Source organism: Lissotriton vulgaris, chromosome 6 (genome assembly GCF_964263255.1).
Source record: "Lissotriton vulgaris chromosome 6, aLisVul1.2, whole genome shotgun sequence".
In the NCBI taxonomy this organism is placed as follows: Eukaryota; Metazoa; Chordata; class Amphibia; order Caudata; family Salamandridae; genus Lissotriton; species Lissotriton vulgaris.
Window position 1 is genome coordinate 27,764,386 of NC_141694.1, and position 16,603 is coordinate 27,780,988.

General features: G+C 45.1%; 1 protein-coding gene across 2 annotated transcripts in view; it reads left to right on the forward strand.

The window, feature by feature from the left end:
• Window positions 1-16,603, forward strand: part of MOCS1 (molybdenum cofactor synthesis 1) — a 287,072-nt gene that overhangs the window by 217,426 nt on the left and 53,043 nt on the right. For both annotated transcript variants that reach the window (XM_086925881.1, XM_086925882.1), the window contains exon 7: window positions 7,867-7,979. In XM_086925881.1, the coding sequence (XP_086782007.1) occupies window positions 7,867-7,979 (113 nt within the window). The remainder of the gene's footprint in view (window positions 1-7,866; window positions 7,980-16,603) is intronic.

A 16,603-nucleotide genomic window follows, 5' to 3' on the forward strand; every position in this document is an offset into this window, starting at 1 on the left:
TTCTGCACCACTTGTGTTAAACCCTGAGAAGTACTGGAATTTCTCATAGAATGTTTTCGAACTACTTTTAGGTGGAGTAGCACAATGTTCCCATTGGTTATATTTAAAAACATTTCTAGGTTGTGCAGATTTATGTAAGTAATGGTCTCAGTAATGTGAGAAGCAGTACATCTGTTCATAATTAGACGAACCTTGTAAATAATCATGTTCTGTAAATCTTGCTGACAACACTAAATCTGACATCATATTATTTATACTTTCAAAATCCCAATCATCAGAGAATGTACTTGGTTTTACAAAGTCACTTAATGAAACCTTGAACTGGTGAGGATATTTCAAGATCTCGACCGGGCCATATACTTCATAGTCAGTCTTGTCCCATACTTCCCCGCCGGGTATTGGAATGGCTGTGACATTTACTGATGATAGTCCTCTTTTCTTCACGTGGGATGATTTGTGGGGTTTTAGAACTAAGTTGATGTTCTGACTTGCTGTGTCCATTGAATTGTGCTAAATGTTCCTAAAATTAAAACCAATATTAGGCCTAGTAGGAGTATACGTACCCCTGATATAATCCAATGCTCAATCATTGGTGCATCTAGATATACTTCTTTGATTTGATGAAAGAGTTCTGTTGCTTTTTCTTTAAAAGTCTTTGTTTCTGGTCTCACTTCAGGGTCGTTTTGATCTTCAGAAAAGGTATCGAAGTTGATGAAGTAGCCAGAGGCAGTTCTGTCAATTGTTGGAATTGTTTTCTCAATTTCTCTTTCGTTAGCACATTCTGATGCCACATCATTGTAGACTGGTGTTTCATGACGAACTGTTTCAATCTGTGTTTCAAGAGGCACGAGTTCCATGGCATTATTGCATAGTCCCTCTCTGTGCACTGCAGGTTTATCAAATGGGATTAGTCTTTCAGTTTGAACCTCTTGGATTGTTGCAAATTTGGGTATTCTGTTATTTCTTGGGAGTCCACTTGGCCTAATGTTGATTATAGGCCACATGATTGTGGTTTTACCAGGTCGATTGATATAACTCGGTTCTCCTTTTTACCAGCAAGAGGCGGTAGTACTACTGATCTTGTTCCGTTGATTGCCAAGACTGGTACTGCTTTTCTGTAAGAAGGCCCAAATTCCTTCTTCACCACTATTTTCTCTCTGACTAGATCCCCAATCTTTGGAATCCAGACAGGTCTTGCTGGGACAAGTGGTGTGTCTTCAGTGGTAGTTGGCTGTTGCTTTAACTTTATGTTGCTTAAGGATTTTCTTGTTTCATTCAAGTCCTGTAAAACAGCCAAACGATCTTTGATGTCAAAGTCTTTATTCTTATCTTTTACCACTGAAGCCTGACTATCGAAGTCCTGAACATGCATTCTAGTTCCAAACAATAGTTCGTACGGGCTGAAACCTTTTAGAAAATTTCTTGGCAAATTATTTAGACTTAGTTGGACACTTATTAAATGTTTGACCCACCCATCGATCGAACCTAATACCTTCGCCGTTATAGATTGCTTTATGTCTCGTTTTTTTCTTTCCACTACACTGTTCCCCTCAGGGTGTGATGGACAAGAGTATCGCAACCCAACGCCCATACTGGCCATGGCCTCCTTATAAGCTCGAGAGCTGAAAGCAGGACCATGGTCAGAATGGAACATGGCAATTGCGTATGTGCCGATAAAGACTCGCAGATCTTTTGTAACAGTTTTGGCGTCAGCCGAGCGCTGGGGCCACATTTTCTAAGTGAATCTAGTCTTAAACAATTAATAGGACGCTGGTTTGCATATAGACAGCATTACCCTGTCTATAAACGGTAATTGGGCAACAGACTGGACCGGTTCATTACTGCGATCTCTGTCGCAGTCGGGACAGTTCTTTACATATATTTGATGTTGCACGCTCATCCCCGGCCACCAGTATACTGATTGTAATTCAGTCAGAGATTCCTTCATCTGTTTGTGCCTTGGACCTTCACCCATGTGTGCGTCTGCTATTAATAACTTTCTCCGGTTCGTGTTTGGAATTACCCTATCCCCCACTCCAGGGATTCGAGCAAAAGGAACGGAGTTTGCATAGATTACGTATGCATAATTGAGTGGATAGTTCACGGGTAATGCTGCACAGTCGCCTTTTAAGGACGTTTTTACTGCTAGCATGGTTTCCCCGTCTATATATTTTTCTGAACGCTTTTTTGTGGCTACGGAAGCCGGTTTAGTTGCTTCCGCTATGGCTGTATTAGCCAATGAATTCCCTGCAACGTGAACGCCATCACGTTGATGACTCAGAGTGTGTATCACGTGAGTCTTTTGTAGTAATCTCTGTAAAAGAACTGCCTGTTTCCAAAGCATTTTATGCTTGATTTTGGCACCTGTGTCATCTTTGTAATCATTTTGAATCCAGTTCTGCAACTCATTATTGTAGGAGTTGACGCAAAAATGCGAATCGCACACGATTAGTGTCGGGAATTCACGTTCTGCATTTTCAAGCGCCATCTTTAAAGATCTGATTTCAGCTCGCTGAGCCGAACATTTTCTAAGTGATTCAGTTTTTGTTATTTTCGGTCTGAATTTACCGCAGAACCAGCGACCTTTAACAATCGCACAGGCTGCATCGTAGGATTTATTTTCTACATTGTAGTGCTGTACAAATCTGTCTGTATATATTATACAGGAGTACTGTTGTAGAGGAAGAATTTCGATTGGCAGAGGATATTCTTTTTCATAAGTTAAATAATTCCGTTTTTTTCATGTGCGGGCGAAATAGTATTTCACGTCTTCTGCAGCAAGATAATTTTCCCACTGTATCCATTTCGGATCCAGTGACATTGCGAACTATGTTATTCATTAGTGCAGCACTATGCGAATTTTGTACTGCAAATGTTTTGCAACATGAGTTTAGGTGTCTGTAGTCCAAGACTAGACGATATGAATCGTCCGGTTTGGAGACAGGAAACTAAGGATTGTTCATTTGAGAGGTGCATGTTTCAATCACCCCCTGGTATTCAAGTTGATCTAAAATCTCCCTGACCTGTTTTTTTGCTTCTTGCTTAATTGGATACTGCCTTTCTGCAGTCGGTTGACTTTTTAACTGGATTTTGTGAGGAGGAGAGTCCTCATCCCATCCTACATGGTTTTTATATAATGCTGGTGCCTGGGCCACTGCCCATTTCCTTGCATATATATATTTAGTGTGAATCGGAATGTGATTCGAGAAGGCAGGCATAATCATTTCTTCGCCACGAGGGCACTCCCTGACAAACTTCGGGGGGGCAATCTTTTTCAGCTAACAGGATGTCATAGCCTTTTGAGAATTTGTCCCAAAATAGACCCCTTATTTTCCTAGTCTTATCTCCCTCTATACGCAATGTTATTTCGTATATCTTATGAGGCTCGCTAACTCTGGTGTCGGCAGTTTCTACTTGAATGTATTCATTTGTGTCCACTGTCTCCAGATGACTCATCAGGATCTTGCGAGCTATGGTGATTTCTGCTGCACTGTCTAGCATTGTCTGTGCCCATTCCCCGTTTTTCAGCTGTGTCCTCAGTATTCTCGGCATGTTCGATTACTCTAATACTGGCTACCTTCTTCTTTGGAAATTGTGATTTTTTACTTTGAGCAGGTTCCTTGTCTTTGGACTTGGTGTGCTCTCCTCGGTCTGACCGTCCTCTTCTTTCCGATTTCTGTGAAAAAGATCGAGAGGGACGTGTATCAATACTTTGATATCTATCAGGCTTCTTCAAGTTATCCCTATTTCTAAGGTTATATCTTTTCTCAGAGGGCTCCCTCTGGGGAGACTGGTGTTCTCAAGTCGGAGTTCTTTCCCTCCGTCGAGGAGACCTTCCTCTGGACTGGAAAACTTTTTCCTTGGGAGTGGATTGTTTATTTCCATCCCAGTTCTTTTTAGGAGTGTTTGAATTATTTTTAATAAATAATTTTTCAGGATTTTCGAGTAGTTGGGGTTTTACTGGTTTCCCACCCAAGCTGTCTCTACCTAATTCTTCATAACATTTTTCTATAATTCTGGCAAGCTCAATTGGTTGATCTGTTACATCTGTTTCCTTCAATTTCTGGCGGATCGCCACAGATGCTGCTTCTCCTTTTATGTTGGCTAGTAATATAGCCGAAACCTGCTTGAAGTCTTTCAGTAATTTCATACCAAGAGTTAAAGCAGGTTCTGGACCGTATTCATTCTGAATCTGTTTTAGCACATCTGGTATTACCGCCATTGATGGAACACCATGTGTTTTTGTGTAAATGGAAGCAAAGACTGTACCCCAAGTGTCACAGTCCTCCACATGTGGTGCCACCCCCATTGGAAGGCAGATGGTCAGAATTCTGTGTTTCTCAATAGGGGTAGTATTCGGAAATACTGCCTCTATTTGAGTAATTTTCTGCGCTAACCAGAAAGGAATTTGTTCCGTTTTATGGGTGTTTTACCAAGACATGATTGTATGTTCTGTGGTGTTATTTTATTTGTGTTCCCCTGATGAGGGGTCAGCTGTGGGACATTAACATCTGTTTGGACTGTTGCAGTCCGCATTACATATTGGACTAATTGTCTATATATTTTGATTAATGTTTTTAGCTGTGCTAAAAGTTCTTCTTTTGACATTTTTGCAATGTCCGGGTGTGGTGTGTAGCTGGCTAGAACCGGCCACGTTGCTCCTGGTCTGCCTAGTGGACCGAGCCTGGTAATATGATCATTATGTTTTAGGGCGCCTTTAAACCAGAGCAGGTGCTCTTGGTATTTTAATGGGATTTCAATCTCCTCGAAAGGAGCGTACTCTTCCGGAGGTTCCTCTATTTTGTAATAGTGGAATTCGTGTGTTGCAGTGTTTGCCGCTGGAAATTTTATCCAAGAATAGAATACCTCTGTTTGCCGATATTCATGTGCCTCTATCACGAAGACGACTGTGCCACCTTGTGTGGTCAGTCCATTTTCTATAAGTTTTAACGTTATAGTTTTTCTTATGTTGACCGGGATGATTATCGCACCCGGTTCATTAATTCCTGTTTCATCGGGACCCTGCTGAGTCTCATTTACTGCGGCTTCAACGGTTCCGTTGTTCGCGCCTTCTCCTGGCATTTTACTGTCAGGAAGGTCTTTTGTTGCAGATCAGGTTTCAAGGAGACAAAGATTAGGTGCACAATATTTTGGAACACTGTATCCTTCAACGTTGAATAAACCAGAGCTTTACATAGGAATGTCTTCCTACTAAGTTCGGGCGGATTTTAACCTTTCACCCACTCCAGACGTCTATTGGAGTATTTACGGTAGAAAGGGTCTGTGTGAAAAAGCACGACTGAGTTACTCTAACGTCTTGCGTTAGTTTTATCGCCTTACCAAATGTTGGGCGCCATGTAGTGTAGTTCCTATTTTCCCTATAGGCCCTGCGCATTGGAATAACATAAGCAGCAGTGTAGACGTAGAAGTGCGGTCTTCCAGGTCTCTACTGACTGTTAGACTTAATTGGGTTTGTACCAACTAGCTCAGAGGTCACTGGAAACTTTCTTGACTGAATAGGAAGTGATCAGCTCCCCTGGCTCAGACAAGAAGGGATTCAGTTTTCCAACAACCGCATAAACATGACCACTTTGCTCCCTTAGAATAAGAGTCAATCTCTAGAGTCGTGTGAAACAATAGACAGTTATTTCACTCAGTCAGTTGTGCAAGAATTACTTTCACCAGGATGCAGAGAATAGAGAGACGGGTGTTTTCAATAAAAAGGTATTATTTATTGAACAGTCTTTCTTCTCATGCAAGAGAAATGAATTGCCACAATTGCAAGACTTGTTATTATAAAAAGTGCGTACGGTAAAAGGAGGATTGTGAAATAATACTGTAAAAGCATTGATATGGTTTCTTAGCCATATAATGGTTAAAATGAGTAAAATATATACATTCATATATACATTTAGCTAACGTCCTCAACTGGTGCTTCTAACTACGCCCACCCCAGTGTACCTGACCTAAGCCTAATACTTGGAAGGGAGTAAGTAAGTAGCAGTTTAAGTTAAGTTGGTTTTGCCAAGGGTTTGCTTCAAGAATTCTCTCTAAGGGTTTAGTCAACACTGTACCTGTGGAATAGAATGTTGGAGGTCTTGTATCTCCTCTCAGGACTCGATATCCCAGTTACCCGCAACGGTAGGCTGGAAACGCCGGGCTGGATTTTCTCAGCAGGAGAAAAGACAGCGTCTTTCTCAGCGCGTCAAGAAGGAGGAGGGGCAGCGTCCATGGGCTTCTCGCATCTGCTGGGCTCTGCAAGGGACAGCTTTCGGCTCCTGTATTCTCTACCACCATCGCTGTGTTTGCTTAAGGCAACGTTGGTATTATTTATACCTGGAAGGTGCCTTGTTTGACGTAAGTTTTTGGACATAAGACGTCAATAAAGATGTCACTAATAACCGGTCGTTCTTACAGTGCTCATTAGAGTTCTATTACTAATCAAAACATAGCAAGCGGGGATTTCCCAAGTTGCTGGGGGTTTTATCTGTTGAAAGAACTCGGTGTGTAATCTAGGAATCTAAGATAGTGGCTTCTGCTGTGTCATATACTGTAATGAGCTGCAGAGGCGAGTTTCTGAAATATGGCTCTGATCGTTTATGCCAATATAAGGGTATGGATCGATTATAGCCGTATTGGGGCATAAGGTCACAATATTGATCGGGGTCCTAGATAGAACACGACAGCGGGCGCTAAGAAAGGGAAAGCGGTGCACAAGCGGACCATCTCCAGGTGGATCATCTTGTGCATCCAGGGTGTTACTCCTGGGCCTCGCTGCACACGTTTGCACGACATTATTGCCTGGACAGTCAAGTCCGGAGGGTTGGTTACTTTGGCCGTTCCGTCCTCCAGGACTTTCTGGTGTGATTATTGGTTCGCAGACCCACCACCATGGGGTTGGTATTGCTGGGGTATCTATTCTAAGGTAAGGAATCTATCGCTAACGTGTCTCTTTCAGATGCACAAGTTACTACTTGTGTAACAATATATCTGTAAGAGACATTAGTTAGTGATAGATTCCTTACCGACCCACCCATCCTCCCCGTTCTGCGAACCAATATCTAGGGTTAAGGTCATCCCCTTTCAGGGCCCTAGTTTCATGGCACCAGTGTTGGTTTTTGGCATTGCTCTGCGTTTCTGACGTGGAAAAGCTGTTTCTAAGAACTGACGTCAGCACGCGGAGGCGGCGTCTAAGTACTCCGACGACGTCATCACGACGCCGACGACTGACGCGGAGCCGCAGACTACGCCTACCGACGCGCAAGGGTACTGCTACGCAAAAGTTTCCGGATCCAGTCTGACGCCTGGGGATATTCTAAGGTAAGGAATCTATCACTAACTAATGTCTCTTACAGATATATCGTTACACAAGTAGTAACTTGTGCTGTAGCACAGTGACCTGGACTATGAAACCAGCTCCCCACCGCCACCTGCACAGAAAATGACCAGATGTGATCCCCAAAACCTCAGTCCTAAAGCATGACAGCCATCATAAGTCTGCTTGCTGATTCATTGAAATAAGAGGGCAGACTTGCATTGAAGAGTTCTTCTCACCACCCATCTTTGAACTATTTCCTGTCAGCCATTGGCATCATATTCATATTTGTATTCATTTTCTATCACTTGCAGACATTATTCAGAAATTCCATTAGTTAGACCGTTTATTGTTTCTTAGCTTTGTTTGTTTTCACCTGATTTGAATCCAGCTCATCTGTGACCCTTGAGATGCATGCTTCTACCTTGTTCGCTTGTGGAGTATGTGTTCTTCTCGTCTGTGTAATTTTCCATGCACACAGCCTCAGGGTTTAGAGTTGTGTGCATCAGTCACTGTCCCCCCTGACTGACTCTTCTTTCATCTTCTGACAGGCAACAAATGGAACTTCAAAAAGATGGTGAGCTTCCAAGAGATGCTGGACACCATCCGCCAGAGGTGGCCGGAGCTGGAGAGGCTCCCCGAGGAAGCCTCTGGCACTTCCAAGGTATGCTCATCACTCTCTTGGGAATGAGTGAATCTGACTGGATCTGGACATTCCCTCCAAAATGCAGCTTGATCATCTAGTAAAGGGGGGGAGGGGTGCTCAGGATAGTGTGGTGTTGAAGTGCATTTGTCATGGCATAAGAATTGGTTTTTATTACTGCTTTCCCCCGACACAAGACGATCTGTACACCTCCCAGGTGCATTGCCTCTGCCTTTCGCTGACCACGTCTCCCCCTCCTTCCTCTCATCGCTCTCTGCCAATCTTTCTTCTACTCACTGCTCTGTCTTTCCATGCTTGTCTCATTAATCCTGCTGTTGTGTGTCTCGACTTTGCTCCAAGGGTCCAGAATCGTCGTGATGGCTTGCAGATTCTCTTGGTTGCATTTGTTTGTCACCTGGAGTCTCATTGCTGTTAGCTGGAGCCCTGCGACCTGTGCGCCTTGAGGATGAGGTTCAGGATTGTGCTACAACCTTCCTCCCCTCTCGGTGGCATTGGTCTCTCAGCTTTGAGGATGCAATTATCATAATGGCAGCCCTTTACGGCCCATGCAGAGTGGGCCTGGATCAAGGACTAGAAACCCTTACGCAGCCCATATCTTTGGACAAAGAGCAATGAGCAGGATCGATGTCACTACACTATCTACAGGAACAGCACCTACATTACTGAGCCCCACAGAGAGGGCAGAGATGCGCCTCTCATGCCAGTATTGGCATCCCTTGCCGTAGAAAGCGGCTCGCCGACCACGCGCAGAGCCTGCTGTGAAGAGGCATGTTCTAATAGCCATTCACAGTGTAAGCGTGGCATGAGAAATAGCTGATGTCACCTACATATAACAGCCAATCAGTAACAACATGTACCATGAAAGGGGGGTAATGTGGAAAGGACGAGGAGTAGTGTAAGGGCACGCACTAACATTTACAGGCCCATTATGATTACTAGTAGTAGTGTCAGGCGTGAGTGTTGCTAGCGCTCCCATTATTACTAGTAGGAATGCTTTCATTCGAGGAAAGATTACAACTCACAGCTCAGGCAGTACCAGTAATTGTAGTAACTTTAATACTAGGTGTAGTACTATCCCGGAAGTGCTTTTAAAAGTGTAGTCCACATTTGCTGAGGGATTAATATTCACATTAATTACAGTTTAATTAAACCTTCTGATCCAATGAGGTAAATGTATTTTCAGTATCAGTCACAGAATCCACCTTGGTAGCTTGGTCCAAGCAGCAATTCCTTATTCATACAAAACACGTTCAATAGATGTGCAGCAATTGGCCACAATAACATAGTTTCGAAAGACCCAAGGCAAATTAGCATCAAAAGACATCTCTATGAAGTGAAAACCAATTTGCTTTCCAGAATGGCCACAGGGTAGTTGCACTTCAATAGTTGTTGGCATTGAAATGAAGCGGTAAGCTCTCATCGACTTCTGCATGTGGAAAAAGATGGTTGAAAATAATCCTCCATGGTTTATCACTTCAAGCATAGAAGACCGAAGCTAAAGCATCTTCTTCACTAGTTCTTTGAACCATAGTAAGCGGCTCCCATTTCCTGGATCTTCCTTACATCTTTAGGTTGGCTCCACAACAGAATTGTGCAGTTTGGAAGACTCCTGGATTGCCGTGCATCAGGCAACGGCCTCCTGTATCTTGAGAATGTTCCACAACCTCCTGCACTCTAGAGATGCTACAGTGTGGCAAGCAGGGGCAATGCCAAGTTGTAACTGGTCCAGTCGTTTCCTGCAAAGGTAAAGGGCAACTGAAGAAAGTTCCACTGGGGATAGAGGTGGGGAGGGGGAGGGGGTGTGTTTGGTGGAGGAGTGGGGATCGAGGCACAGCCATTGTTATTAGAACTTCAACCCCCCTTTGGCCTATGAGGTCAGTAGGCGACTAGCCTAGTTAGCCCTGGAGAAAATGCTGGGCTTGAAGTTTAATGGAAAGGCTGGATACACCTTTCGTCAATGCTCAAGTAAACACATAGGAATTATTTAGTGCCGCATTTAGGAAAGTCTTATCTACTGCTGCTCCAGGCACTGGTGGTTAGTGATTCTTCCCAACCCTCGTCACACCAAACTAGTCCGATTTTGTATAGTACAAACAATTCTATTTCATGGTATCTCCATAACCGGTCTTGAACAGTGTGATCCTATTCCTTTCTTGGGGTCATTCTTTGTGACAATAGAGGTATCCCATAGCTCAAGGCATCCAACCTCCCGTGTGGTGGACCCTTCCTCCGGCATGCAGGACTATCTTCTCTCACTCCACCCTGGCTTGAACAGGTCATCCCCTAAGCTTCCTAGGACACCTCGTCCATCAAGCCTCTGTGTACTCTGGGCCTCCTATGATGTTTACCTCTAGAGAGGCAGGAAGGACCCCTGTACTGAAAAGGAATTTGCTCAATCAACCTGATGTCACGCTTGTACCTAACAGCAGTTCTTACTCTCCTTTCCTGGCTCAAGCGTGGACAGTGCTTGGAAGTCTCTGCTTGACTGAAGGAATTATCTGTGTGATTCAAGACAGAAATGTCTATGGCTAAGCACAGGTCGCAAGTCCCATTCGCAGCGTGTTAGGAGGGGTATAGGTAAGACACATGAGACTGGGCCCTCCTTGGTAGCCTCCTGCAGAAATGATATCAGAGCATTGCCATACATGGGGCAAAGGACATTTATGAAGCCCCAGAATGACATACTCTACTCGAGTGACCCCTTATCCCAGCTTTAAGCAGACACAGGCTTTAATATCTTTCATCAGGATTTGGCAGGACATGTATACCGGAGCCCTTTAAGGTTGCCGAAGTGCAGAAAGCTATTACCTCACAGAAGGGCTGAATTGGACCTGTAAGTCTCAGTCTAATTAAGCACCATTCATAATGGCATTAGCATATAGAACATTTGTAGGTAGTGCCCGATCTTGCTTTGGTGCAGAAACTGGTCCACTGTATAAGAAGGGAAGTAGAAAGGATCCCATAAAACACAGACCGATTTACTTTCATTGGTAATTTACACAAATTCTTTGGTCTTCTAGTTCTACACTGCCTTGAAGAATGGATCTCATCAAATAAGGTCATTGCCCGCTGTCAAGCATTCTTTTGTAGGGGTAGTAGCACAGTAGACCACGAATGTAGATTGTCTTATAACTGAAATAATGTGACATAAGGAAAGAAAACTTGTACTTTGTGGATTTAAATTGCACATTCAACAGTACCCCTCGTGATACGGTCTACTTTCGCAAATCTTGGCATGCCCCCCGACTTGATTAAATTGTCATCTGGCTGAACACAGAAATCGTTGCCAAAATTAGATGGGGGACTAAGGATGAAACCACAAAATCATTTCCATCTGGGGAGTACGAGAGGTCTGTGCCTTCGTTCCAGCATTATTTGTTCTGTTTACTAATACCATGGTCAATTTTGCTCAACAATGCATCTTTAGTTGGGTTCCAAAACGATTTTACTCTCTTGTTCAGAAACATCTTACTGTAGTCTCCCGCACGCCTACTGGACTGCTTTAAGAATTATTGTAGTATCTCCATGGCCTAGTTGGTTATCAGGCAAAGACAAAATATTTGGCGCTTAATTCTCTTACGAAGTTATTTTGAGCAGCCAGAGACTAAAGTGTGTATCTGCCTTCGGCTGTTTGGGTGTCAGATGTTCCAATGTGAAATGGATAGTTAAGTGTGTTAGAGTGTTCCTTTGGGACAGAGATCTGGCGAAGTTAGACACTTTCCTAAAAGTCTTCAAGGTAGATCAGTGTCTCCGGTAATAGCAGTCTATAAAGCTGTTAGATCCGGCTTCCTGGGCTCCAGGGCACTCGGGGGTAACTGCGCTCCAATCGCTTCAACTGAAGTGTTCCCTCTCTGGTGTCCTGGGGCCTCACTACTAGTGGACCCAAAACTGGATAACCAAGTACTCCTCTCCAGCACTTGACACTCTCAGGGTAGCGAGACAGAGCAGTCCAAGGCTTACTCAAGGAGGTGAGGCGGGGTTAGACGTTCAGAATACAGTGTAAACTGTACCACCAGCTGATAAACTCAATGTCCAGTCAATACTTTACTTTTTATATAAGAAAAGTACTATACTACACATAACACTAGGATAAACAGTGAAAACCAGAAGTCTCTACAACACTCTGGGACAGAGTTCTGACCCCAAACAGTATTATAGCGCCTAGACGCCAAGCACTATAAAAACACAGTTAACATGAAAACACACAGTAAGACTTGCATATTACAGATCATGTTACACAGGGCTGCTCTCATTCACTAAAGCCTTGATACCAAACCTTGGATTGAAAGGATATAGTTTCAGCATATGATGTGAAGTCAAATGTTCGTGATCAGCCCCATAACCCCCACCCAACGCAACAGAAGTGCCCTCCCGTTGTGAGTGAGGACACCGCTCTAGTGGTGTCAGGGATCTGATCACAGGTGCCTGATGTCTTTGCACAGTTTACTGGAGTTCCACTAGTCCAGTAGCCACTGGCTAGCTGTAGGAGGGTAGTGGCTGGACAGAGTGCCAGTTCACCTGATACCCTCAGATGGGGGCCTGCTTGACTGGCCTCTATTCCCAGTTACTGCTTGTACAGGCTCCCACAGCGCAAGGTAGAAGCCTAGAGGGGATTTGATATCACCTTCGAAGACCAGAATCAAACTTCCTCCTCTCTGGCTCTCTTCATTTACTGCAAGCTTCTTTCCACCAGCTTTTCTTGATGTGCCGCAAGGTTCTTTCCACACCTTGGGTGATGTGCCGCAAGCTTCCTTTCCACACCTTGGGCAGCTGTCTGTAATTTCCTTGGTCCAAAGCGCAGGCTCCCCCAACCCCCACCGAACAGCAGGTCCTTAATGTTGCTGATACCTTCCTTCCAGACGCAGTGAACGGAGTCTTATCTCCTGCCATCACACTGCGGGTCGCACCTGGCCATCTTCAGAGGGCCTGGCTTGGCCGCCTCTTCCGTCATAGACCAGTCTTTGAACAACAGCTGACCACTCAGGCCAGACTTTTATCAACTCTGGTTGATAGGCTAATCCAATCAGAGGGTCTGCTACTTTTGCATCCTGAATACACCTCTAATCACAAACCATTCACGGCGTGTTCAATGCATGGGTAAAGCATGCACCAGGTCCCTTCCTGGTATCAGGCTGTGCAACTCCCTAGAGAGGAATTTTAATTAACTCCAGCCCAGGAAGCCCTGACCAGTGGTGGAGGGTCCTCTCCACAAAGTTAGTGCAGCTAAACCCAGATAAGAGCTGAGAGTCTGCCCCAGCCCACCAGGCCTTTCCAAGGAAAAAGGGAGGGGCACAGGGGAGCTGGGATGTCCAGCAGAACAGCTTGCATTCCTCACACTGGCTCAAATCACAATTTTTCCCCTGTACACCCACGGGCTCTCAAACATACATCAGTCAGACAAAGGCAACAGGCCCACAGGCATGGCAAACTGCACAGACTTGGTCAGGGGGGTGCCTAGTGACTCACCCCCTCCTGACTATAGATTTATTGCTGCCACCACTGTCAGTCTACCACAGTCTTAATAGAGAGGGCAGTAGCCACTCTCTGAAAAATAGGGGTGCACTAGGCATGCCCCCTCGACCTCAGAGCCAAGCTCTAGGGTCTCAATCCATGTAAACAGGGAGACCCTCAGTGGACATGTATGATTGTCATGCTCACTGAGGTAGAGATGTAGAAACTATACAGTAGCTTTTGAGTGACTTGCCTGGAGATCAGCATAAGGCAGGGGAAACACTCTCTCCAGAGACATGCAGGAGACTTCCCGTCCCAACAAAAGCTCATGCACTTTTGGCAACTTGTTTTGGGAGTGAGATTTGGGGGCATTGTTGCATAGAACATCTCTGTGAAACTGGGAGAATAAGCTTTTTAAATCATTGTTTGATTCCCCCCAAAGTACTACAGTCATCCCTCTCCAATATGAACTGACTTATTTCCTATAGAAGGCATTATGCGCTTAGAAACTGTTCTTTCTTGGTTTTCCTTTCCCACAATGGTGATGGCCATGATCTAAAGCGAAGCACTGCTGATGTTCTTGCTGGTCAGGACTGTTATGAGTTGGGGCGTGTGAGGTCGGGTCATTGTCCGTTTGAATCTGTCGGGCTGGAACCGTCCTGGAGCCAGCCATTGGAATTCAAGCCCCAAATCTCCCACCTGTAAGATGCTCTCAGTGGGGATGGTAGAAGCAGACTGGCCTCATTGTTTGGACTAGGTCTGGGACTGCGAGCTAGCTCATACTTAAGAGTGGCGCTAGGTGCAAGATCTGCCTGGATTTTGTGGAGCCAGAGTGCAGTAGAAAAAACTTTCCAGAAGCTGTGTGAACAGTCGTGGGGAGGTGAAACTCATTCATCTGGCCATTGCTTCCTTTGCGTCTGTGAACCAGGAACTGAACATCATTTTTTCCTTCTCTGCCTGTTGGATGAGAAATATTGGAAATGGTTCTTGGTCCGCTGGCTGTAGACCGTACAGGGTAACCATTAAGCGATAACACTCAGATTTTGTAAATATGCGATGAAACATGTGGGAGTGTTTGCTACCTCCCAAGAACCTGTTTTATGACTGGAACTTAGGAAGAACTGCATTCCTTTGTAGGTTTTAGGTCTCGCGCCTAGCGTTGCACTGCGCAGCGCGAGACATTTTGTAGGGGGTTTGATAACAGGTCTAGGAATTGCACAAGCGTGTGCTTTTCCTTTTGGGGCACGCTATTGAGCTTTGCGTGCGTGTTTTTTACAAAGAGAGCACGCAATAGGCCAAAGGTGGGCGCATTGCTCTGCCCATGGCCTATTGGAGTCTGTTACGCGCTTCAGCAGCATATGTTTTCAATTATCGTGCCCAGACACAGGCGTGATCATTGAAACCATATGTTTCGCTGTGGCGCGCGCGCCTGCACCATTCGCTGGCTTCTTTGCTTGTTCAATTAGATGATGGTATAGCCTTAGGGGTTTCTCGAAAGCCTTCAGGACAGGGAAACAAAGAGTGCAATCGGGTAGGGTCACAGAGCCTGGATTCCAATATGGAATTTCTTGTCAGGCAGGGTAGTGAGTTGACCTTTCATTACTCTGCTTTTTTGCACTTTTTTATGTTGCGCGAGCTCGACCTGAAGGTATTGGAGAGAGCCCTTTACATGAACACCAGTTACATTAAAAAAAGTCACATTTATTTTTTAGGCACCTTGTGATTATTTTATCTGCTCAGAATGACAGGGTGCGGAGGCCACGCCGAGACTGTAACCTAGTTCCCCAAATCCTAAGTCGGCAGCTCTGGCCGTGACGCCACATCCCTTCCTCTCATTTGTTTCTCGCGATCACTGCCCTTAGCACTCCTGGTGTGCGGCTGCTACGTCTAGGTCACAAGAGCGTGTAGGTGGCAGCTGCCTAATCCCAGGCGTTGTGCGGGTATTGAGAAACAGTGACACCATATTCCTCCCTGGTCTCCTCCGAGTCTTAAGGGCTTAGAAGTAAGAACCGTTACTTAAAGTCCATTAGATATCAACCTTTGGCGTCTAGCTAGCTTCCTAAGGAAAGGTGGTATTTGGCCTCCTGCCACACCATGGGGAGGGTGCCTGTATTTAGGCCATTCAGCTACACCGCTTATCAAACGCGTTCCGCGGAGCACAGTGGGTGAATCCCAGTCACACACATTTGATTTGTCTCATGTGTGCAAGAAAGGCTTGCCCCCGATTGTGGAACCTGCACAATGGTGGGTGGTAAAGGACACCGCACATTGGCACCCCCTTTTTAAAAACAGATAGACATCTGTCCCTTAGTCAGCCCAGTTCATACAAGTTTATACCAGTCCTGTATCTCAACCAGGCATGTGACCAGCCTTGCTCCCAAACCTACTGGCCATCCAAAGCCACCGCCCTGGCGGTAAACCTCCTGCTTTCCTGATAAACTGGCCCGCCTCTGCCCTTTAACGCAGTGAGTGACTCAAAATAAGGGTAGGGTGTGATCTGCAGCAGTTTTGTTTGCCCCCCACACGGCGCCAGCTGTTAACACTTTATCGACCATTTTGTTTTTACAATAACATTGCAGCAACATGGCCCAAGGGAACGTCTGGAACCTTTACAGTGTATGACACACGTTGGACACGTGCTCATTTCCTATTTCCTGCCATTCTAGGGGGCCTCGGTGTCCCGTGTGAGCCAACCCGTAAACAGTGGAAGGGGCCTTTTTCAACGTGCTCTAGATGCAACTCATGCTTGAGTAGGATCTGGCGTTATACATTAGGGGTTTACATGGAGGGTCCGGCTTTTTCCTTGCCTGTGTGTATGGATGATGCCTGCACTGCTGCTCTCTGTGTTTTCATGTAAAGGGACGGTCTCGGGGGGGGGGGGGGGGGGGGCGCCATGTAAGATTTCTCACTGCAGTACTTATAATCAATCTAAATTCATTAGCACAATAAACCCAAAATAAACAGTGTTAATAAAAAAGGCATCACTAGGGAAAAGGCCCCTCCAAGCCAACAGAATTATATGTGCTGCGATAGTGTTCATTCACCGTGCTACATCCATACTGCCTCTGTCTTTGCGACCTTGAGCTCTTGCATCCTGTACACAAGGCATTCTGGGTAAGCATGTGGAATTATGAAATATTTATGTAGAATATGATTACACACCATGGCTAGAC